Genomic DNA, 24981 nt, shown 5'->3' with positions numbered 1-24981 from the left:
CCTCATAGTGGAGGACAACCTGGCCCCTGGCACCCTAAGGAGTTGCTGCCCAGATGTTCTGAGGGTGCGGGACGGAATGTATGGGGAGAGGCGGTCTCCAGGTATCCTGGGCCCAAGCCATTTAGGGCTTTACAGTTCATTACCAACACCTTATATTGGTGCCCGGAACGAATAGGCAGCCAATGCAAGCAACTTTAAGCACCGGTGTAATATGGCTGGCCCTGGAAGTTCCAGTGACCAGCCTGGCTGCCATATTCTGTACCATTTGCAGCTTCCGGGTTTGGTATAAGGGTTGCCCCATGTAGAGTGCATTGCAGAAATCCAATCTCGAGGTTACCAGAGCATGTACTACCGCTCTCAAGGTCCCTCTGGGCCAGGTATGGGCGAGCTGGCGAATAAGCCGAAGCTGATAACAGGCGTTCTTGACCGTCGGATTCACCTGAGCAGTCAGGTGAAGCGACGAGTCAAGAAGCACCCCCAGACTGCGCACAAGTCCTTCACAGGGAGCTTGACCCCGTTCAGGACAGGTGGAACTACCGCCATTCCTGGACCAGGGAAACCTATCACGAGTACCATCCGTTTTCCTCTAGATTCAATTTGAGTCGGTTTTCCCCTCCCCCAGCCCATTACCGACTCCAGACAGGCCACGGAGGAGAAGAGACGCCATCCTCAGTCACTGCATCAGTCGGAGACATAGAGAAAATTATTTGGGTGTCATCAGCGTACTGATAACCCGCGCCCCATGTCTCCGGATGATCCTCTCCCAGCGGTTTCATGTAAATGTTGAATAGCATGGGGAGAATGGCTCCTTGGGGGACCCCAGTATTAAGGGCCCTCTCATCGGCGACACGTCTCCAGCTGCACCATCTGGGACTCCCAGAGAGGTAGGATCGGAACCACTGGAGCGCAGTGCCCCCCGTCCCACCTCTGCCAGGCGCCCCAGAAGGATACGTGGTCATGGTATCGAAAGCCGCTGAGATGTCCCAAGAGCACCAACAGGACACGCTTCCCCCCTCGATGCTCAGACGGAGACATCGACCAAGGCGACCATGGCCGTCTCAACCCCATAACCCCCACAGACCAGTTTGAAATGAGTCCAGATAATCCGTCGTCCAAGACCGCCTGAAGCTGGATTGCAAACCGCCCTCTTCGATCCCAAAAAAAAAATGGTAGCGAGGAAACTGGCCGATATTTATTGTATACCAGGGGGTCGAGGGAGGGCTTTTTTAATATAAGTTTTACAATGGCCAATTTAAGTTCAAATGGAAATTGCCCTTCCCTCAAAGATGTATTAATGATCCGGCGTAGCAATAAAGCTACCGTCGGTCCCCCCTGGGCTACTAACCACGAGGGACAGGGATCGAGAGAGCAGGTCGTCTTCCGAACACTTCCGAGGATCTTGTCCACATCTATTGTCTGTGTATCCAGGGACGTAGCCAAGGGGGGGTTCTTGGGGTCCGGACCCCCCCTTCCATCAGAAAAATGAATGGAGTGTGCTGCTGCACCACTGCACCCAAGCCCCATTATAATGGTGGCACCTCCTCCCCCCCCCCCCCCCCTTCCTAAAATGCTAGCTACGTCCCTGGTGTATCTATAGTATATCAGGCAAATCCTGTCTCTTTCAAAGGTGTGCAGTAGTTAACAATGCTGCAGATGTACTCCACAGACATTGTTTATGGATATCTCCCTCACAATAGTGAATTCCAAGGGTGGTAGGAATGCTCTTTAATTGTGTATGTGACACCATGCTATTGCCATAAGCAATATAACTTTCTAAAGTGAAGTACAGTTGCTATAGCTTTTGCTAAAATCTACTGTGGTGGTAGTACAATTTGTGCTCCACTGGAGGAAATAGTTTCACTGCTACACTATATGCATTAGAGTCCTAGTAAAAGAAATGAGTTTATATAAAAATCGTTCTTGTATGAGTCCTAAGAGAGCTACAGATAGCAGATACTGGTAGTTTGTCCTAGACTCTGACTTGTGACAAATGTTCTTAATTTGCCATCTTGTTCTTGAAATCATAACAGGCTCACCTTTTTTTTACCCTGTTTTGACTTCTGTAGTGTGCTGTTATTACCAGAATACTCCTCTATGGGGTCGTTCCCACTACAGTTTGCCCTAAATTGTGATTCGGGGTATGTGATCCCCATTCCCACTTGAAACCGCTTCCAATCCTCATTGGATTGATTTTAGTTGGAATAAAGCGGGGCAAATGACAAAAACTTGATAGTTTCCTGATAATACAGTGGGTCCATTCCGGATCCCCCAGCATAAGGGAAAATCCAGACGTGCTCATGTCCCATTGGAAACAATGGTGTGTGTGCATGCGGCAGCATGGGGGCACGGGGTCGTGGGGGTGCGCGCCATTGTTTTTCTATTCGCGCAGCTTCTGCTTCTGCTGGAAGCCGCATATAGTGTGTCCACTTATGGCGCGGGCGCACTGTACTATTTTTGAGGTTCTTTGCAGAACAATTGATTCTGAAACGTGTCCAGTAAGTGGGAATGCCAGATCAGAATTGATTCCTTCTGAGGGGAGGGACAAATGGCAGAGGTGTGTGTGTGTGTGTCCCATCCCTCCCCAGAGATGTCACACACACACACACACACACACACACACACACACAGAGTGCTGCCTCTTTGGGTTCTTTTTTTTTAAATAAAAAAAATTAAAAAATTGATAGATTTGTAAAGCAACTACTTTAAAGCCTTTGCAAGTTGTTTCTTTACCAATCTATCGATTTTTCAAATTTTTTTTAAAAGAAAAGTGGCCCTGCCATCGTCATCCTCCTCCTCCTCCTCCCAGGATGAGATGGAGGACTTGTCCTGGGAAAGATGGACATGTCTGGTCAGCCTGGGAGAAGGTTGCGGGCTAACTCTAAAGGGGTTGCTTGGGCAGCCCAAAGGCCCTTGTCTTCTTCTCCTGAAGCTGAGAGAGCGTGACTTGCCCAAGGCAACTCAGTAGGTTTCCATGGCTGAGCAGGAATTGGAACCCAAGTCTCCAGAGTTAAACCACTCCACCAGGCTGTCTTTTGCTTTCCCTCTCCTCACTTGTCAGCCAACCCAGTTGCTCTCCTTGGGCTTGGCCTCTGGCCGACAATAACCCTCTCTCTCAAGGGTTTGGCTCCTCACCCTAACCATTTAGCTCCGCAGCTCTGGAGGAAAGGGAAGGGATGGAAGGCAGGCAGGCAGGCGGACTCTGCCGGGGAAAGACCGGAGCCAGTCCGGGGGCCTGGGATGCTTTCCAGTGGCTTTGTAGGTAGGCAGATGATTTGCCTTTCCCCGTGAGACAGGGGGACCAGATCATGTCCTTAATGTGAAGGAGGACCAGGCACCACAAAATGGCGGACACTAGACCAGGCTGCCTCTCTCCGCCAGCCGTCTTTGAGCCCCAGCAAGGGCAGAGAGAGCCTCCCAGTCCTGAGCCTTCCTCTTCTTCTTCCTTCTCCTCTTCTCTACAGCCCCTTTTCCTCCTCTTCCACCTCCTCCTCCACCCTTCCTTCCTCCTCACAGTCCGGTCTGCAGTGATGTGATGATGATTGACACATGAGCGGCGCAAATGGGGATGACAGTCATGCCCCCCCCCAAAAAAAACCCCACACGATTTGGCTGCAGGATTAAAAAGCTCCCCTTTACAGTGAGAAATGAGTACCTTTTGGAACTGATTTCCAACACAGAGCGGACCGCATCGGGGATCAGATTATACAGTAAGTGGGAATGACCTTTAGGATGAGTATTGGGATATACCTTGTAGGATAAAAGGATTTAGGAAACACAATTTCCTTATCACTTGTTTCCTATTGGTTGACTTCTTAAGTTGCTGGAGACACTTACTGATTGTTCTCTAAGTAGAATTTTACTGAGAGCAAACCACTGGTGACATGGCTTTCTAAAGCTCTATTAGCAATCTTGTAGACATTTCATCCATTTTGCTGCATATATGTGTGTACCTGCAAGTTGCCTATTGACTTATGGTGACCCCATGAATTTTGTAGGGTTTTCTTAGGCAAGAAATACTTGTAGGTATTTTTGTTAGTTCCTTTCTCTGAAATACAGCCTACATGACTTGGTATGCATTAGTGGTCTCCCATCCATGTATTAACCAAGGCTGACCCTGCATAGTTTCCAAGATCAGATGGGATCTGGTATCTTTAGGATATAATTTCCTTTTGCTGCATGAAGTAAATAGCAGCTGGTGCATGTGTGGAGAGGATTTTGACAGGAGAAAGTATCGGAAGTGCCCATTGGCTAATTTCTCTGTCCCACCTACATACTACTTTTAATAAACCTTTTTAAAAACCCTATTTTGAGCTCACCTGTTGATACTCTTTTCCATCTCTCTGCTCCTTCAGAGATGAGACAGAAATCAAGAGAGGGGACGATTTGGTTATAGTGCTGCAGTTATGAAATATCTGTCCAGGAATATATGCTGCATCTACACTACTTCTACAGACTAGGCAAACACATTTTTAATTTAATTGGGCATTTTATGTACTGTAATTTTTACAAGCAATATATTTTAGGCTGGTTTTTTATTTTAATTGTGTTTTAAATTGTACTATAAACTATTTTGGAATAAATTTTGAAGAAGGATATACCAATATACCAAAAGTGTGTGTTGGAATGTGTTGTCAGTGTCCTGTTGTTTTGTCAAATTGTGAGCATTTTGTGAGGGATAAATGTGTATTTTTTGTAACTTATGGCACACAAGTTTCCAATTATTTTTTTGGAGGCAGCACTTTTGTTTCAAGAATGTCATTTCACCAAGTGATATTTTCTAGCTGGTAAGCTATTGTGCTTTGGAGACCCTATGCTGTCTCTTGCTATAAAACTTCTAGGAGCTAAGAAACATTTTTTTAAAAAGTAGTACAGTAAAACAAGTTTCTTCCATTATGCTAAGTTGTCTGCAACCAGGCTCAATATCACTAAATCTTTAGTTCCTGGTTTTATATTTTTAAAGGAATAGAACAAATACTTTTAGTTTGTCCTGGTCTTGTTCTATTATATGTTTCCCTATGCAGAAGCAAACAGTTTCCCATGCATTTAAGTATTGCATGTCTCTCTTTACCAATCTAATTTATATAATTAATCATTTATATCTGCTCTAAAATGCCTCTATATTTCAGTGAACATGTGAAAAAAATCTTAAGATATTTTGACTCACCTTTATAAATATGTTGGTTCACTAAGGTCTTGTTTTCTACAAAGACAATTTTCCTGTCTCCTGACACCTGGCACAATTCGAATATAATTTTAGGATTTTTAAATTACATTATTTCCCCACCACCACTCCCTTCTCCTTTTGTGTCGTGTCTTCTTAGATTGTAAGCCTGAGGGCAGGGAACCGTCTAACTAAAAGATTGTATGTACAGCACTGTGTAAATTTACAGCGCTTTATAAATAAAGGTTAATAATAATTATCCATGTATGTTTTGTGGTGCATGTGAGTATAAGGCTGCAATCCATAACCACTTACCTAGGATTATTCAGATGCCTGATTGAGGCAGTATACTAAATTTAAAAAAGCTTATGCTACAGACTTCTTTCATTCGTTTGGTCTCAAATGTGCTATAAGATCCCTTCACAGGATCATGTGCAGGAATGGGCTTTTTGTGTCAATATACAGTTGGCCCTATGTATCCACAGATTCTTTATCCATGGATTCAAGGATCTACAGCTTGAATATAAATTCCAAAAAGCAAACCTTTTTTGACATCTATATAAGAATCACCATTGTATTATTTATTGTATTGAACATCTATGGATTCTGTATCCATGGAGATTCCTGGATCCAAACCGTAGGAGTTCCCAGGGCCCACTGTATAGGTTAAGAAATTAGGCTCAGAGCTAGCAAGTCTGATGCTTACATTTTACTTCACTGGTCAACATGCTGGTTAGCTTTGGGCAGAAAACTGTCAGCTTCAACCCCATCTGCTATCTTTCACATAAGAATTATTATAACCTGTCTTATATGGTTGTATTAATTACTTCTGTTTTTAAAGAGAACAAGGAATATAGCCAGAAGATCTAGATAATAGCTCTGTGGGTTATTGTTAAGGGAGCTGGGTATGTTTAGTCTAGAGATGAGAAGATGGATAGAAGTGATATGATAGCCAAATATTTGGAAGACTATCACACAGAAGATGGTGCAAACTTATTTTCTGATGCTATTGGGGTGTAGGACCAGAAACAATGAGTTCAAATTACAAGGGAAAAGATTTCAGCTAATCATCAGGATGAACTTCCAGATGGCAACAGTTTGCCATGGAGCATGGTCAGTTCTCTTTCATTGGGAATTTTTAAACAGAGGTTGGAAGGCCATCTGTCAAGGATGCTTGAGGTGTGAATTTCATGGTTTAGAGAGAATTTGAACTAGATGACCCATAGGATCAGTTCCTACTCTACAATCCTACGATACTTTAGCTGGAAAGGAAGGCTAGATCTCTCCCAAACCTTCGAGCCTATACTCGATCAATATGCATCCTGTCTTTTTCAAGTCAACTGCATCTGATGATGTTTAAGGCATATCTTTGGCTACCTAAAACCAGGTTTGCTCAAGATTTTGTGTTGATAATGGCAGATTTTGTGTTGGCACCTAGCAACAAAAGTGTTGGCACCTGTCTGCTTGAGAATTTCTGTATTATGAGAATACGTAGTGGCTTTGTGTAGTGGAAAACGTAGGGCTATGCTTTTCATCCAAGGATCTTCTCATTCCAAGTTATGTCATTCGCAGTTTGACTTTCTACAAATCCTCCTTTAAAAAAAAGCATACATTCTGATGCATACATACATTTAACGTGATAACTGACAGTGTATCAGTACCAATAGGATGAACAATTACTTCTTTCATTGCTTTATAAAGTCCATGTATTTATTAGAAATTGAAAATTAAATCCCAACTACAAGATGTTGACGTCAAAACTTGTTACAACAGAGATGAGTTCTTCTTTCTTCCTTTGACACTTACAGGAGATAAATAATGCTCCATGAAAGACTAGGACCACTGCATCACAGTGCCCCCAAGTTCCATCCCAGAAAGGTGACTCAGAAGGATACCAAAGGAGATGGTATCGAAAGCCGCTGAGAGGTCTAGCAGGACCAACAGGGACACATTTCCCTTGTCCAACAAGGCAATCTGAGACCTGAGAGAGTGTTTCCATGGCTGAATGGGGATTGAAACCCTGGTTTCCAGAGTTGTAGTTCAAGACTTAAGCCACTACACCATGTATAACTTTATTAGTCAGGCTGAAAAGGTACAAAGTTCGTGGACAAACATGCAATTATTAGTACTTGTATGGGAGTCTGCCAACGAATACCAGGTGATATAATCTATATTTCAGAGGAAGAATATTTTTGGTGTGTTTTTTGAGCTATGTGGCCATGTTCTAGAAGAGTTTCTTCCTGACATTTTGCCAGCATCTGTGGCTGGCATCTTCAGAGAATGCTTGTCTGGAAAAAGTGGTTGTGTGTATGTGTGTACACACACACACTGTGTGAGCCTGGGAATGCAGGAGTGATTTGCATGTACATTGTTCTGTGCTGATGGCAGGCCTCAGCCTGGGAGGCTAATGCAAAAGAGGATTAGTGTCTGCTAATAGGTGATCATTATCTGCTGGGAAAGCCCCTGACTCTGAGTGATTTCCCATTTGCATTTGCTGAGTCCTTATCGGGACTGGTAGCCAAATTTTGTTCACTTTAAGGGTTTCTTCTTTCTGGTTGAAATTATCCACTTTAAGGGTTTCTTCTTTCCGGTTGAAATTATTATGGTAGTGGTTGGCATGGTCCAGAATTTCAGTGTTTTCAAACAGTATTTTATGCCCAGGATGGTTTGTGGCATGTTCTGCTACTGCTGATTTTCCTGGCTGGCCCAGTCTGCAGTGTCTCTCATGTTCCCTGATTCTTGTTTGCACGTTGTGTTTGGTGGTCCCTATGTAGACTTGTCCACAGCTGCATGGTATGTGGTAAACTCCTGCGGCTGTGAGAGGGTCTCTCTGGTCCTTGGCTGAGCAAAGCATTTGCTGGATTTCCTTCGTCGGTTTGTAAACCATTTGAAGGTTGTGCTTCCTCACCACTTTGCCTATTCTGTCTGTGACTCCTTTGATGTATGGTAAAAAATACCTTACCTTTGGGTGGTTGCTTGTCTTCACTTCTCTGGGTTTTCCTGGGCCTGGCAGCCCTTCTGATGTCTGAGCTGGAATAACCATTAGCCTATAGAGTCCAGATGCTTCAGTTCATCTTCCAAGAAGTGGGGTTCGCAGATGCATTTTGCCCAGTCTACCAGTGTTTTGATTGTGCTTCTTTTTTGTCCTGGGTGATGGTTGGAGTTCTTGTGCAGGTATCTGTCTGTACGTGTGGGTTTTCGGTATACTGTGTGACCCAAACATTGGTTCGGTTTGCGGATGACTAGGACATCCAAAAATGGCAGTGTTCCTTCCTTTGGGTCCCCCCCCCCTTTTATTAAAAATTATTTTTGTAAAATTTATTTCCACTTTACGAAAGCTAGACATATGTTCCTTGTAATGTGTAATATGAAGTAAAAAGAAGCACAACTATGAAGAGCTGAAATAGAGGACACTTAACATGTTGGCTCTGGAAAAATCCAAAAAGGAAATTCAAGATTACTATAAGGTTTTAGATGGTCTTTTATCTTCTGGTACTACTGCCTTTCTTTGTAGTTTTATGGCAGCTAGATGGTATATTTTATTTTAACTCATTGTTTTTACAATTGTTTTAGTCACCTTGAACCTGCTTGCAATGAATGGTAGGATGTGAAGTGTATTATGATTACCCATAATATTTTTAGTTTTAGTTTTAATGGCCACATTTGAACACAAGTTCTTTGGTTAATTTACAAAACACGAATTAAAATGCAACACTATTAATAAACTCTTATCAGAGTTGAAATAATTAATTAGTACTTTTGGGCCATTTCTGACTATACTTTAAATGACTCCAAATATTAGGTTATGTCCATTATGACTAAGGAGATTAGCGCACAGCTAAAAAAAGTCACTTACTGCTGCTGAACTGAATTCTAATTCAGGTTGTATCCTGATATTATGGCATGCATTTTGCTGCCGATGTTGCCTACTGGGTGCAGCCTGGGTAACATCTGGCTAGAATCTGAGCTCAGCCGGCTGATTTGCAAAGCCACTGGGAGCTTCCCGGTTTTGAACAATAGTAGAATGTTTGATAGAAGAGAATGAACCACTTGATCCTACAAGTGTCAGTACAATGTTTGAAAAACATACTCTCTATCTACAATTAGAGAACAAATTATTATGATTATGATTATTATCCTACTCCCTCCCCCGCAAAAATGGGACTCAAAGTGGCTTACAAATGAAAAAACAAAAGAAAACAATACAGTTAAATTCCCAACAGACATATTGGGAAGAAAGTTTCTAATGCGGCCTTCGTCTGCTCTTCCTGTTTTCTGCTTGCACATAAACTGTACTGAGAAGCATTAAAATGAGATTATCCCACTGCACTGGTACATGTTCCCATTTAAATTGCTGCTAGTTCCTCTCAGATGCCCACTGCCACATATCCCTGAATGCTACACCTTCTCTTCCTTCTGATGCACTTCCCTCCCTGTTTGTAGAAAAGGTTTAAACTAGGCTCAGACAGGCTTCAGAATTATTTCTATGCATATTGTGCAAGCGAACAGATTTCCCACTTTCCTTTCCTTGTCTCTGCCACTCTCTTCTCTTAGCTCTGATGCTCAGAAATTTATTGCTCAAGGGAAGATGATGATGTATCAGTAGCCTTCAGTCCCACATTTTGCCTCACTATGACCTTAACAGAGTGTATTTTGAAGAGTGTGTTTTGAAATTCTTTAATCCAAAATTCATAAGGAAGTAAGTGCAATCACAATTCTAGTGTCCCAGTCCACCTGATGAACTCCAGAACAAGAGCATAATTTTGACTTCTTCTGCCTCTTTTACATTGGAACAAGACCTGGAAAAGTTACTTTTTGGAGTACAACACTAAGAATTGCCAAACCACCATGGTTACTTGGTGGCTTGAGGATTTTTTGGGCTGTAATTGAAAAAGTAACGTTTGAGAAGCTCTGCTTTAGAAGAGTTAATACCAGCACTCAGACTCTTCATCTGTAATTTCATTTCTCTGTCATCTTTCTGGCTTTCTAACTTCAGATAAATTATTTATATCATCATCATGTGTCCATCCATCTGGATCTGACCACCCTCCTCTATCTCCTTTTATTTTATTTTATTTTAGAAAGCAGACCTCTTTGCTCCTTTCCTTTTAAAATTACTCGCATGCCATTCTTCATATCTATGCCTATCTCCCCATCCCCAGGCTTCAGCTTAACTGATCAATTTCTGGTCCTATGACATTTTTTTCCTTTCCTTTTATTTTGAGTATTTTATACCCAACCCTTCTGCCATAAACATCACACATAAGACTTATAATCATCTTAATCTTTCAGTAACAAACATGTATTTGATTAAATCTAATCTTTAGCTCATCTCATTGCTAATTCCCCATTTTAAAGAATGTACTTGTGGTGTACCCTGTACTTTTTCCTTAATCAGGTGCCTCTACACATGGTGAGTCCAGGCCAGGGATGAGAATCTGCATGTGGCCCATCAGAGTATTTTTGTGGTCCTTAGGGGTTTGGGGTCCCAGCCATTACATGGAAGATGATGATGAAGAAGAGACAAAGCAACAGCAGTTGAAAAAAATATCTCCTGTAAGAATCAATTGCCTGGAAGTCTTTATGCACAATGGGACAAGTTAAACCCCTACCAAGCTTCCAGCCCCCCCTCCCTAAATCAGGATGAACCTGGACATAAAAACTAGAAATAAACCTTGGCTGTTATTTTCAGCCTATTTGGGTGGCAAATATATTTTGACATGATCCATTACTCTCAATTCCTCTATGCAAGATTTCCTCTGGACAACACTAAAGGCCCTTCATGTACATTGTTAAAAGACCTATACACTGTAATACAAGCGCACTTGAGCAAATGAACCAGTGTTGTGTGATAGCTTGAGTTCTGGACTAGGATTCTAGGAGACTGGTTGAATTTCCCACTTGGCCATGGAAAATCTCTGAGTGGCCTCTCTAATCCTCACAAGAAGGTAATAACAAACCTACTTTGAACAAATCTTGCCAAGACAACCTCATGATAGACTTGTCTATAGGTCATTCATAGTCAGAAATATCTTGAAAGCTTAAACCACAAAATACTTAAGGAAATGGGTAACAATGTCCCAGCTCTAAGACATTTTCCTGTAATCTTTTGAATATCTTAGAAAGTTAATTTATCTCTAAGTTATATGTTTCACATTACATCAGCCATACTTAAACTCTGATTATTTGTCCATGTTTTCTTCAAATGCCATTCCAGCTGTTGTGAGTATATGTGTAGAATTTATTTTAAAATAATAAGCACACAATTGGGTCCCATTTTCATATTACATTGGAATATTTAATTAATGGTTCTCATCACAACCTTCCAGATGTTCTGCTTGCAGATGATACTCTCATTCCAGAATGAAAACAAACATATAGAGCCCTGTTACATAAAGCCAAGGTGCTTTAATCCATCAGCCAAGACAAATTCATATATTTCAGACTTGTCTTTATTTGCCCTAGAGATTTGAAAGCAGTGGATTCAATCAGGTTTTATTTGGAGAGGGTTTGTGGTGGTGTGTATGTTTTTGGTCTTTTTTATAATTGAAAAGTCATCTAACTTCTTTTAGGCCATTTTAAAAGCTAAGCAATATTGTTCAATTTAATAGTTTCTTTCTAGAAGGGATTTTCTACAGAATGCTTTTGGAGTGTTCAAAAGGATATCTTTATTTTTCCCGTGTATGTCACACTGCATATATTGTAGTATTGGAAAGATTCAAGGAGTGATAGTAAGTAAACACAACATTTTTAGTGACCTGAGTGTACTGAGTGACATTGTTGTAAGAGAACTACAAACAGAACTAAGTTGTAAGAGAACTACAAACATTGCTTAAGGGAACCATGGGTTTATGCCAAGCCTTGGTATCTGAATATGGTAGTTAACTTAAAGCAACTACTGGCTCACCACTGATGTTAGTTCTGGCCCCTGAACAGGCATGTCTGGTAGCCACCATTTTAATTTCCCACCAATAGATTTTCAACCTGCAGCAAAGGCTGAATAAGTTTCCTCCTCTACTACCACCATCAACACCTCCTCCTCATTCTTATTTTATTCATTTATATCATACCCTTTCCCCAGTACTGGAACTCAAGGCAGCGTATAGAATATTAAAACCAGAATAAATAGAACACTCACCCGCACAAATCAGTAAAACTATATAAAGGTATTTTAAAAGTAATTTAATAACCTATAGAATTAGAAACAGAACATAAAAAACAAGAAATAACTCAGTCATTAAAAGCTCATTACAATCAGTTCCCAAAACCTGCTGGTATATGGAAGTTTACACTTGACAGTGGAAGGAGAGCATGGAAGGGGTCATTGTAAGCCTCCCTAGGGAGGGAGTTGCAAAGTCTAGGAGGAGAGATCAAGAAGGCCCTATCTGCCAAATGTGCCTCAGAAAGCAGTGGGACTGTGAGAAAGTCTTCTCACAAGGATCTTAGGACTCACTTCATGCAGGGCGATAAGGTACACTAGGTTTCAGATACACTAGGCCTAGATCAGTGATGGCGAACCTTTTTAAGGTCGTGGGGCGGGGCTTCTACCCCCGGGATGGTGGCTGGGTGCTGGGGCAGGGCTCCCGCCCTCGGGGCGGTGCTTACACCCCCTTTTCAGAGGGAGGGAGCCTCTGGCTCCCCCCCCCGCATGTGCCGGCCCCTGAGGGTCCCTCCTGGGGCCGTCAGAGGCCGGCAAAAGGGCCGTGGAGGACGGCGCGCTGTCCTCCGGCCTTTGCTGGCCCCTGAGGTTCCCTCCTTGGGCCATCAGAGGCCGGCAGAAGGGCCCTTGCCCTTCCTTCGCTCGCCGGGAGGAGAAGGAGGCGGCTGGGCACGCGTCCTAGCCGCCTCCTCCTCGGCCTTGGCTCTCCGGGAAAGGGCCCTGCAGAGCCCTTTCCCAGCAAGCCAAGGCAAGCCGGGAGGAGGAGGAGGTCGCTTGCCACCGCGGCGATGGCCGCGATGACGGGCGGCCCCCGCGCTCCTTCCCAGCCTGAGAGGAGGCCGAGGCTTCCTCCCAAGCCGGGAGGAGGAGGCGGCTGGGCAAGTCCCAGCCGCCTCTCCTTCGGCCTTGGCTTTGCGGAAAGGGCCCTGCGGGGCCTTTCCCGGTGAGCCAAGGCAAGCCGGGGGAGGTGGAGGCTCCTGGGCACGCGTCCCAGCTGCCTCCCCTCGGTCTTTGCTCGCCGGGAAAGGGCTCCACGGAGCCCTTTCCCGGCGGCCATGGAAAGCCGAGAGGGAAGAGGGCTGGGGGAGGAGACCGACGCGCACGCACCTTGCTCTCCTCCCCGGTGCACATTTCTGGCTTCCTCTGTCTCAGAGAGACAGCGGGAGGCCCGAAAATGGTAGGGAGAGGCGCGAAGGGGCACGCGCCCGTTCCACCTTTTCCCTGCCCCCGTGCTGGTGAAACCGCGGCCTCGTGCCACCCGTGGCGCGCATGCCACGGGTTCGCCATCACGGCCTAGACTATACCAGCCCTCTGAATTGGGGCCAGAAATGGGCTGGCAGCTGGTAGAGCTATCACAGCAACAGAGCTCTATGCTCTCCATAGCCAGCCCCAATTAACAATCTGGCTGTTTTTTGGGCCAACTGAAATTCCTGAACACTTTATTATTATTATTAACCTTTATTTACTTTTCAAGGGCAGTGCAGCATGGAGTGTATTACAGTAATCCAAGCAGGATGTAACCAAACAATTGTCACAGTGACCAGATCAGACATTTTTATTTTTTTGTAATACACTTTCTAGAATTCACCCTGCCAATATAGCCAGCATAACAGTGTTGTCTCTTGGTATTCTAGGAAATTAAAATGGCAACCACCTAATCACCGTGTTTCTACGTAAGAGTTAAGCCACTGAGAGAGGACCTGTTGGAGGGCTTCTTGCCTAATAGCTCCTCAGATCCAAAGGTATCCCTCTTTCTGCCCTCTCCAACTCCATTTTTATTTGGGCTTCTATTTTTAATTTCTGTTGACAGTGTTGGAAACCAGGAACAAGCTGGATTATACCTTCCTTTGGAATTCTATCACTCAAAGCCGACACAGAAATGTCAACTTTTTTGTAACACAGCTAACGCTATTCCACATCTGTCAGGCCTCTAGGACGAAGGAAGTTTTATGCATCTGAATTCCATTCCCATTTTAGTTCATGCTGTTCAGAACTTAAGGGAAGCACTGTTGTTGCTTCCTTGTTATTGCTAGGTTTTATACAAGTGAATTGTGCGGACTCCTAAATTGCTCCTTTTGCTGCTGTTTTCTTTCATATTCCTTTGAATTATTTTTGATTAATGTTTCTTAAAATCAATTTTGTAAATTCCTTGGAAATACTTTGTCTGCGAAGAGGCAAGGTATAAATTAAATAAGCAATAGGAGGAACTTGATTTTTGTTTTTCTTCACTTCATTGACTATAATAAGCTGAAAAAAGAGTGAGGAAAATAGTTGCATCTCCTCATGGTACCACTCCCTACAGTAATGGTAGCAACAATAAGTCCAGGTACACATGTAGCTGACTAACTGATTTTCCTCACTGCTGTGTGTCAACAGTGGTAAATCTTTCTCATCTGGCCCTTGGGATCCCTAATGGCCCCCCAAAGCTCCCAAGACCACCCTTCTTTTTAAATAATTTTGAGGGGACAGTTTTGGGAAATTTTCACCCTCAAACCAATCAAAATCACCCAGCACTGTTCTCAAATGCAGCAGCTTGCTTCTCTTAATCCCCAAGAGCCTGCAACCTCCCCCCAAATCTTGAACTAAAAAATTTATAATAATTAGCTGAAAGTTGAACAATATGGTGGTTATAAGTGACATTCTGTCACTTCTGGTGTGCCCAAAATGTGCCAGTGCAGTATGCTGGTTAGGTGCAAGGAAGGAATGGCCCCTGCTGCCTCTACATCTGCCCACCTTGTCCACTGGTTACATGGACATGTGGGAAACTCTAGGGGGGAAATTGTGAATTTAGGAGGTCAGATTTACTCCAAGGGCTGAGATTTTCCCACCCCTGATTTGGAGTAAGAACAGGTAGGCTTCTCATTTTTCTCCCTCTGTTGGTGCCATGTTGCTTAGTAGTCTATTGTGTTCAGCTTTGATACTGTAGCATCATTATTATAAGCCATTTAGAGTGCCTGTGAATAGAAATTCTCCTCCACTGCTCTTCCTGCCCACAATAGCTGCGTTTTCTGGTTGCAGCCGTCTTAGCTAGTTCTGCAATAGTACATACAAACAGCCAAATAGAGATACATTTCATTTTGGAAAACACTGGGTTAATTTAAGCTGACCTGGGAAGTAAGAATGAAAAATCCTTGATAATGCCAGGCATTCCCAGGAAATATTTCAGGATGAAGGAAATTTCATGTGTCTATCCAAAATAAAATCAGTTTGTACAGGACTTTCAGAGATTCTTTTTCTTGACTGGAAGGCCTCTTAGTTAGATGCAGTTAAATTAAATGCTGTTTAGACCCACCTATCATTTTCTCAAAGAATAGCATTATACCCCTTTTAAGTCATTAGTCTTGGTCCTAAGAAAGGCAACTGGCATGGTATATCAGCATGAGTCAGCACAGAGGAAATCCAGAACACCAGATACAAACTTTAATGGAGGGTGATGATGTACCAGACACTATTATTAATGGAGGACACCCTCCATTAAAGTTTGTATCTGGTCCACATCATCTTAGCCTGTGAAAATGTGTAAAATGCTGCCTACCTCTGCAAGTAACTGCAATACTGGGACTGTTTTTTGAATGAGAGCTAAGTTGAAATTTCATGAATCTTGATTTATTGTGTCAAAATAAAGCACTGAGAAAAATCACATACAAACCAGAAGGGCTTCTTTACTTTTCATCTGCATCCTGGACACTCATCAGAAAGTGCAGTGTAGAATCTTTGAAAAGGCTGAAATTATGCATTACTCTGTAGGTTACAGTTCAGAGAGCCTCCTGAAGAGCAAAGGAACTATACAATTCTTGATCTTACTTGCAGAAACACCTGAAGTAAACATCTTTTTGTATTCCTTGTAAAAATTCCTTAACCCCGTGACAGCTAGCAGATTACTCCTAGCTTCATTCCTACTCTTGTATATAGCTACAAGATCTGGGTGGGGAGGGTTTTCAGAGATTTATTTTTAAGGGGTTCTGCCTGAACTAGATGTGAAGAATTTCCATCTCCTAGGACAAATGTAACCAGTGGAGATTTCCCATCCCACCCACAATCATCTTCCTCAGGCTCTACTCCACCTCTCAGTGCTGTTGAAGAAAAGCCTGTTCTTATTTCTGACCACTGAACAGAAATCAGAGATAAGAAGTAAGATTTCAGTGCTCAGGAAAAACAGCCATGTTTAATGTTTTGTAAGGTCCGGGGTATTTTTCCTAAAAAAGTGAAAAATGTAATTTTTTTTCCAGTCAAAGCACCAACAATGTTTTTCTTTCCCCTGCAGCAGAGGTACTGACAACAGGCATGTTCTCCGACAACAGACTGTAGTTCGAGAGAAAGGCAGGCGGCTTGCTAACCGAGGTCCAGCATATATGTTTAATGACCGTTTAACCAGCCTTTCTATTGAAGAGGAGCGTTTTTTGGAAGCAGCAGAGTACGGCAATATTCCTGTCATTCGTAAAATGCTGGAGGAATGTCCCTCACTCAATGTGAATTGTGTAGACTACATGGGCCAGAATGCATTGCAGCTGGCTGTAGCAAATGAACACCTGGAAATCACAGAACTTTTACTTAAAAAAGAAAACCTGTCACGTGTTGGGGATGCCCTACTCTTAGCCATTAGCAAAGGTTATGTCCGAATAGTAGAAGCCATCTTGAGTCATCCTGCATTCGCTGAAGGCAAGAGACTAACCACCAGTCCCAGCCAATCAGAGCTGCAACATGATGACTTTTATGCATATGATGAGGATGGAACTCGTTTTTCTCATGATGTGACTCCAATCATCCTAGCTGCTCACTGCCAGGAATACGAAATTGTACACACGCTGCTGAGAAAAGGAGCTCGGATTGAGAGGCCTCATGACTATTTCTGCAAATGTAGTGAATGCAATAAGAAGCAAAAGCACGACTCTTTCAGCCTTTCTAGGTCTAGGATCAATGCCTACAAAGGTCTGGCAAGCCCTGCTTACCTGTCTTTATCTAGTGAGGACCCAGTAATGACTGCCTTAGAACTTAGCAATGAGCTAGCTGTGCTCGCTAATATTGAAAAAGAATTCAAGGTAAGGGTCAAGTCTGGACACTGAAGTAATTTGTTATAGCATGAAAGGCGCTACTGGATCAAATCAAACATTCATCTAATTCAATATCATGTTTCCAGCAGTTATTGACCATGGCTGGAATTCAGTATTTTGGTTGTGGAATTTTAAACTAGAGTTCTGGATCTGTTACTGATTCACATTATAGAAGATTATGTATTCACAATTGTAGTATTATTGGGGCAAAAATCCCACAAGTGTGGTAAAATTCCTCTAATCCAGCCTTAACACCTGATAGCAGTTGTGAACAATGGAAGTCTGTTCTCCTGTTGATTGGGCACAGCATATTGATTGTGCCACAGTCAGTCCGCTCTGTCCCAGTCAATCTGTGCCGGAAACCATCCTCCCCCTGCCAGCAGTCCCTGGTGCAAAGCAGAATTGTGACAGGGATCCTGCTTCCGATTGTTGCACTAGAGATCCTGGTGGGAGGGAGATGGAAGTATCAATCTGCTGTGTTCCAATCAACAGGAGAATAGACCTCTTTGCTTGCAGCATCTGGTGGCTTTTAAGGTAGGATTAGGAGGTTTCGATGCTACTTAGTTTACAAGAGGTTCTATTTAGTTAACTTAACTAAGTGGATAATCTAGAATCTCACCCTAAATGTCGTTGGTTTGAATTTTGTTCCCCAGTATGCAGTTTTCTGAGCTATACTGCCTCAGAATATGTGGTTTCTGTTTAACTGTCAGAATGTGAACTGTCAGTGCTCAGGTTTAGGCAGCACATGGTAAAAAGGTACTGTGGTCAAACCACAGGCTAACCTTGTAACATCTGAAATCTTTCCTGATTATTGTGTTCTAATGGGCTGCTCTGGTGAATGGAATCAGCCTGGAACACCAGAATAGTCAGCCCTTCTTATACACGTTTTTTGTATACACGGATTCAAGCATCCACAGTTTGAAAATGTTCAAAAAAAGTATAAATTTCAAATATCAAACCTTGATTTTCCATTTTTTATAAGGGACACCATTTTGCTATGTCATTATATTTAATGGGACTTGAGCATCCACGGATTTTGTTATACATGGGGGATCTTGGAACCAAACCCCAGCATATAACAAGGGTCTACTGTAACTCATTTATTTATTTATTCATTTATTTATACCCCGCTCTTCAGCCAAAAGGCTATCAGAGCTGATAACAAATTGTTAATTAGACATTATTAATTAGACACTCATGGCCTCAGTAACATATTGTCATGCACAAATGACATCTCATTCTAATAACCTTTATCATATAAAAATTAGTTAATCAGATGGGAGTTGGAGGGGGGTGTAAAGATAGATAGGTTGGTTCCTGTTTCACATGTAAAGGAGTGTTAATCTGTAGGAGTCATTTATCTTTGATGTAATTTCCCAGATGTTGCTGCAGGTGATAGCAACTATACTCAGTGGTAACCTCTCTCTCCACAAACACATGTTTTTCTAAAGAAGTTGTATTGTTCACATTAGCTACAGCATGCCTTAAGTTTGCCAGTTACTGAGAATCTTAGCCAAGGTATAGCATCCAAAGCTGCTATATGTAAGCTCAACCAGACTGGTTATTTTTGCTGATTTATACTACATCATTTAATGTTGCTTCTTGATACTTGACATTTCCCCTTCCACATATCCCAACTTCAATTTAAAAAAAATCAGTAAGGGGGAACATTTTGTATTATGTGTTGTGATGTGACTGAGCCCCAGCCCAGTGCATGTGTTTCTTGATTGTTGCAGTCTTCATACGTTTGGGTTTTTAAATATTTTAATTTTTTTCTATGCAGGTAAATTGGTGAAATTTAAAGCTGCTATTGCTGTGTTTGTTTCCTGAGAGCAAGAGTCCCTTCTCAACCTGTATGCCCAGATAGTTTCCTCCAGTGCCTCTTTGTGTGTGTGTGTTTGGGGGGGGGGGAGACCTTGCTCTAAGGAAACAAACAGAAATGCATCATTATAGCTTTCAATTCTGCACTGTAAGTCTATTTTTTTTTTAAAAAAAAAATCTTTAGCACATTAGGGCAAAATAGTAGGATTCTGTTCTCCATAAGATGAACCTTTCATATATGTATATGCTAGTCAACATGAGAAGAATTTCAAGTGATATTCATCCCCTCTTACCCAATCTTGAAGCTTTAATCACAGACAAATTTATTTGCTGTTTTATCACTGAGTCTTGAGTGAGATATAAATAGATGATAGATAGATAGACAGCCAGACAGGAGGCATGGAGGAAAGAAGAGGAATAGGAAAGAAGATGGAAATGTCCTGAAAATAGGAAGGGGATTGGAGATCTAACACATCTATTTGGATTGTCACCACTCTCATGAGCCCTTTCATGCTACATTGATCTAACACTATTAAGTTTATCGCACACCATTTCCAGATTGTTCTCAGCACTGGATGGGATCGGCATGGAACAGGCGAGAATGGGTGTTACCACACAGGAGAACACTGCTGGTGCTGCCGGGAGTCCCCAAGCCTTTCCCCATCTGTGCTATGGCAGCCAATTTTGAAGAAAACATTTGAACTGCATAGCACAGATGGGAAATGGCTTAGGGACTCCTGGTAGCACTGGTGGCATTCTCCTGTGCGGTAAGACAAGTTCTCGCTAGTTCCATGCTGATTCCATCCAGTGCCCAGAATGGTCTGGAAATGGCGTGTGATAAACTTGTATGATTCCTGCTGTGGCTGAAACAATGTCACATGGAAGAAGCAGCAAGCTTCTTTTCTGCTGCCCTAGAGACTAGAACACAAAGCAATGGATTCAAAGTACAGCATGCCTGCTCCATATGCAGGCACGCCATACACGGCTTCCACTTTATGTGGAAGCCGCACTGCAATGTATTGAATGGCGTGTGCGCCTGTGGTGCACGCGCTCCACCACCACAAGCACAAGCCTCATTCTATTGAATGGGGCTTGAGTTTACGTGGTATTTGCCTTACGTGAGGGAGGGGGCTGTACTGTAAAGGAAAAGAGAGTCTATCTAAATATTAGGATGACCTTCCTAACTGTAAGAGCTGATCAACAAGGGAACAGGTGTGGTGGAGTCTCTTTTTTTGGAGGTTTTTTAAAATGGAGTCTTGATGATCATCTGTTGGGAGTGCTTTGATTTTGTCTTTCTGCATGGCAGGAGGTTAAAATGGATGATGCCTACATGCCACACTGCCAGAGTGCCCAGAAGCTGACTGAAGCCGGCATGAAGCTGGCTTCCAAGAGTCATGGTGTGGTGCATCTTGTGTTATATTGCCAAGCCAGCTGGAAGCTGGTTTTTCAACTCAAAATTTACTTTGACTCTTAAAATCCCAGAGAGATACAGTCACAAATAATGTCACCTTCTGACATACTTGTGTCTGGAAGTGCCCCGTGTTACTTAGCACAAGGAGAAAAATTAAAGTTTCATAGAAACCAATGAAGCAGAAGTATAGACAAGTTGGTTTGTGCAACTGCTTCAGAGCTTGAAAAAGTTACATTTTAGGACTATTAACTCCTAGAATCCACTAGCTATGATATTTGGAAGTTTTGCCCAAGAACATGATTTTTCAAAGTTCTGACTTTGTTCATCTTGTGTTCAAATAAATTGACAAATGATTTTTATTTTCCAGCATCTCAGATGTAATTTCAAGGCAATATTTGAAACTCATTTCATAAAAAAAACTTCACAGATTTTGCTGTAGTAAATTGACTACCTGTCTTATGATAACATTATTGCATTATTTTTAATTAACATGTGATGTGTTTCTTGTATTTTCATTTATATTATTAATAAAAAACAATGAAGGTGGGGAAAGTGGGAAAATACAGTCTCTCTATCATCATTTTACTAGTCACAGCATGAATCTACAAGTCATCCACCCTGTATCTTGCTTAGTCACATATCCTGTAAACATATGTCTTCTATCCCCAGTTCATTACTTTCAAGTTTGATATATTGGAGGCCGCTGTCTCTCACAGTGATAGAGCAGCACTCATTGGTACCCAATTTCTACCATTACCCCATCTACTTAGTCCTTCTCCTATATAATGCAATGTGGAGCTCTATCTTTCCAGTAATTCTTCCATGCCTCATTCCACACTGCCTGGGCTGAAAATGTTGAGGGATAATCACCCTCACAGACTGTCCTCACTTGTCCTGCCCCCAAAATGACCACTTCATATATATGGTTAACTACTAGTATTGTGGGGATCTTGGTAGGTGTGGTTTTGACCAAAATCTAGTCAAATTGTTTTTTCCCCCAAACAAATGGGAAGGGTGCTCCAGGGACTGGCAGGGGGCTTCAGTAGGCACAATAGTGGGGTTCAAGGATTGTCCTGTTCTAATGACTTGCTATTGACTGGACCTAGAAGAGTGTGCTTATCACTTCCAATTTATTTTCTTTCATAGAATGATTACAAAAAGCTGTCAATGCAGTGCAAAGACTTTGTGGTTGGACTACTTGATTTGTGTAGAAATACAGAAGAAGTGGAAGCTATTCTAAATGGAGATGTTGAACTGAACCATGGAGAGCATGGACGTCCTAGCCTTAGCCGCTTAAAACTTGCCATAAAGTATGAAGTCAAAAAAGTAAGCTCTTGACTTCTTAAAAAATAGCTGATTGGGTTGGGGATATTTCCATTCAGTCCTTCTCATGTACTTCATGCTGGTTTGTTGTTGTTGTTGTTGTTAATGGTCTTTGAGTCCACCTCAGCTCATAGTAATCCCATGAGTGAGACACCTCCAACCTCTTCATCCTCAGCAGCTGTGCTCAGGTACTGCAGACTCAGGGTGTTATTTCTTTGATTGAGTCTATCCATCTGGTGTGTGGTTTACCAATCTTTCTACTGCCTTCCACCTTTCCTAGCATTATTCTCTTTTCTAATGAGTCCTGCCTTCTCATAATGTGTCTGAAGTGCACATGGATGTCCATTCTGGTACTATAGAGCAAGTAACACAAATACCATGTGTGTGTCCCTTACAGTCGGCAAGCAAAAATTTATCTTGCTGGGATTTTCTGGACGTTTTGCAAGTGCTTTTCACCTTTACACACCCTGTACAACATATACTGTAGATGAAGGTCCATGGCTTCCATGACCTCAGAAAACAAAATAATTAAATGACTCATCCCAGATGGTTTTCCTCCTTTCCCTTCTCTGCAGCACTAAAGCAACAGTTCAGAAAACTATTGTGTGATCATGCACTAACTAAAAGATGATTAAAGATATTACAGAGGAATAAAAATATGCCAGTTCTGTACTGTTAACATGAAGATTATCTTACCTTTGTTCTCATATGCCTTCAAATCATCTCTGACTTACTGTGACCCTTTTTAAGCCCCTTTTTTAAAGGCAAGATTCAGTCAGAGGAAGTTCACCATTGTCTTCCTGTAAAGATGAATGTGTGTGTCTTGCCCAGGGTAAACCAGTGGGTGTTGTATTTTCATGGCTGAGTGGGGATTTGAATAGAATCATAGTCCAGCATTCAAAACACTATACCACACTAGCTCTCTAGTTGCTAGTCCCAACTAGAGCAAAACCATTGAAGCAATAGGATTTATATAAGTATGGACCCACCACTCAACTGTTGATTGAGTGGAACTACACTAGTTGCAATTAGGATAATGACACTAGTTTCAGTTACTCAATTATAGAAGTTATTAAGCTTCTGATAAAAAAGTAAAATTGGAAAATGGTTAGGTTCAGAAACAGAACCTTGGCCTAACTCACCAGAAGATTTTTTTAACAAATACTCAACATATATTTTATATCCAAGAAGTCATGATCAGAGTTGGTTTGCCTCCTTTGTTTTTCTGTGTCAAACATGAAACATTTAAGTTTATAGAAACTGAAAAATAAGTACTTAGCACAAGATTAGGATTTTTTAAGAGGAGGAGAGACTGAAGCTCTAGAATGACTCTAACGTCTACTGGATGCATAATATGTGGAAGCTCACTAAATTTCATCTTCTGTTTCACCTCAATAAAACAGAGGTTTCAAAGGGGACACAAACATAGAAGTGGCATTGTAGGTTTATATCCAGTAATATTTACAAAATTTTCTGTAACAGTAAAAGTAGCAGTTGTGGAGTTGTGAATACACAGTCTAAGTAAACTCCAAATGAAATTCATGAGTGGAATAACTGAAGAGAAGTAAAGCACTAATGTCAACAAAGAATCTGCTAGACAAAGCATACTTAACAGCACAATGCTGTGCATGCCTTCTAATAAGCTCATAGGACTTACTCCTAGGTAGGTGTGTATAGAACTACAGTCTAAGGCCGGTTACAGACCGGCAGTTTAGTGCGTGTTCGCCACGCACTAGGGTTACGAAAGGGCGGTGCTTCTGCACCGCCCTAACCCTAGTGCGTGGCAAACACGCACTAAACGGCGGCGGCCCTTCCGCACGGCCGCCACCGTGAGTACGTCATGGCCGCGCCGCCTCTAGACGGGGCGGCGCGTCCATGACGTAGTAGCTCCGCGCCAGGGTGCTTAGTGCGCCCTGGACACGGAGCAGGAAGGAGCTCCGTTTCGGAGCTCCTTCCGGGTTTAGTCCACTGGGCACAGCCGTCTGAAGGCTGCGCCCAGCGGACTAAACGAGAAAGGGGCCAAGCGGCCCCTTTCTCTGCTCCCCGCCGCCGCGGGGTGTCCTTGGGGCTTGAAGCCCCAGGGACATCCCTTTTCTGGCTGCGGGGAAGCGGCCTTTTGCCGCTTCCCCGCAGCCCGAAAAGCGGCGGATCGGGGCCTCAGCGGCTGCTGGTGTAGCCACTGAAGCCCCGATACTCTGGGGAAAGGGGCGGGGCCAGACCGCCCTAAATTGGCGGTCTGTATCCCGCCTAAATACAGCTATTAGGATACCCTGAACTTTCATTTTCAGAAGAGATTTTCAGAAGAAAATGAAATTGCTAAAAATTAATTCCACCGTGTCTTTTGGACAAATAATCAAACTTTCCCTTCCATATATTGCACAAAGATGTTTCTTCTGTCCATACTGTTTCCTTTGTAATCGTGGCCGAAAGATTAATCTGATTGTTTCTCCATTTTTTGCATTTAGCAGACTGATTTTGAACTAAGTGATAGCTTAGTGGTAACCTTTTCTTGTGCTCCCTTTCTTTGTCGTTTAGTTTGTAGCACATCCAAACTGCCAGCAGCAGCTCCTCTCTATCTGGTATGAGAATCTGTCAGGTTTACGACAACAGACCATGGCCGTGAAGTTTTTAGTGGTTCTTGCTGTTGCTGTTGGGCTGCCGTTCCTGTCAGTGGCTTACTGGATTGCTCCATGCAGTAAGGTACTAGTTGGTTTGGTGCAAAGTCACTGCAGTCCTTTTCACAGTTTCTGTGTTCCATGGGCTAAAACAAAGCAGACACACAAACTTACCAATGCTTCAGTGGCAAGATGTTTGCTGTAATGAAATGATGATCTTACATCCTGACATTCTCTGTAAAAAGCTACAAACACATGGGCTGGCTCTTTTTGTATAGTCCCAGCTAGACTAGGCACATTCAGTTGTTGAATGAGAATCAACACATAGATAAATTCCATTGATTCAATGGTTGCTCTCTAGTTGGGAGCAGGATAGCAATAGGATTTCAGCCAATAGGTTAACTACATTTTGTTTTTAATTTGTGATAATAGCAGGAAAT

General features: G+C 42.5%; 1 protein-coding gene across 2 annotated transcripts in view; it reads left to right on the top strand.

Moving 5' to 3' along the window:
* TRPC6 (transient receptor potential cation channel subfamily C member 6) overlaps positions 1-24981 on the top strand; it is a 123544-nt gene that overhangs the window by 68108 nt on the left and 30455 nt on the right. The window contains exons 1-4 of one of the 2 annotated variants that reach the window (XM_042456068.1): positions 13840-14062; positions 16585-17359; positions 21750-21929; positions 24462-24626. In XM_042456068.1, the coding sequence (XP_042312002.1) occupies positions 16673-17359; positions 21750-21929; positions 24462-24626 (1032 nt within the window). In that variant the 5' untranslated portion in view covers positions 13840-14062; positions 16585-16672. Of the gene's footprint in view, positions 1-13839; positions 14063-16584; positions 17360-21749; positions 21930-24461; positions 24627-24981 lie in introns of those variants that run through there. The other variant, XM_042456067.1, reaches the window with a different exon arrangement.

The sequence above is a fragment of the Sceloporus undulatus genome, chromosome 3, assembly GCF_019175285.1.
Source record: "Sceloporus undulatus isolate JIND9_A2432 ecotype Alabama chromosome 3, SceUnd_v1.1, whole genome shotgun sequence".
Classification (NCBI taxonomy): Eukaryota; Metazoa; Chordata; class Lepidosauria; order Squamata; family Phrynosomatidae; genus Sceloporus; species Sceloporus undulatus.
This window is presented reverse-complemented; position numbering and strand designations above follow the sequence as displayed.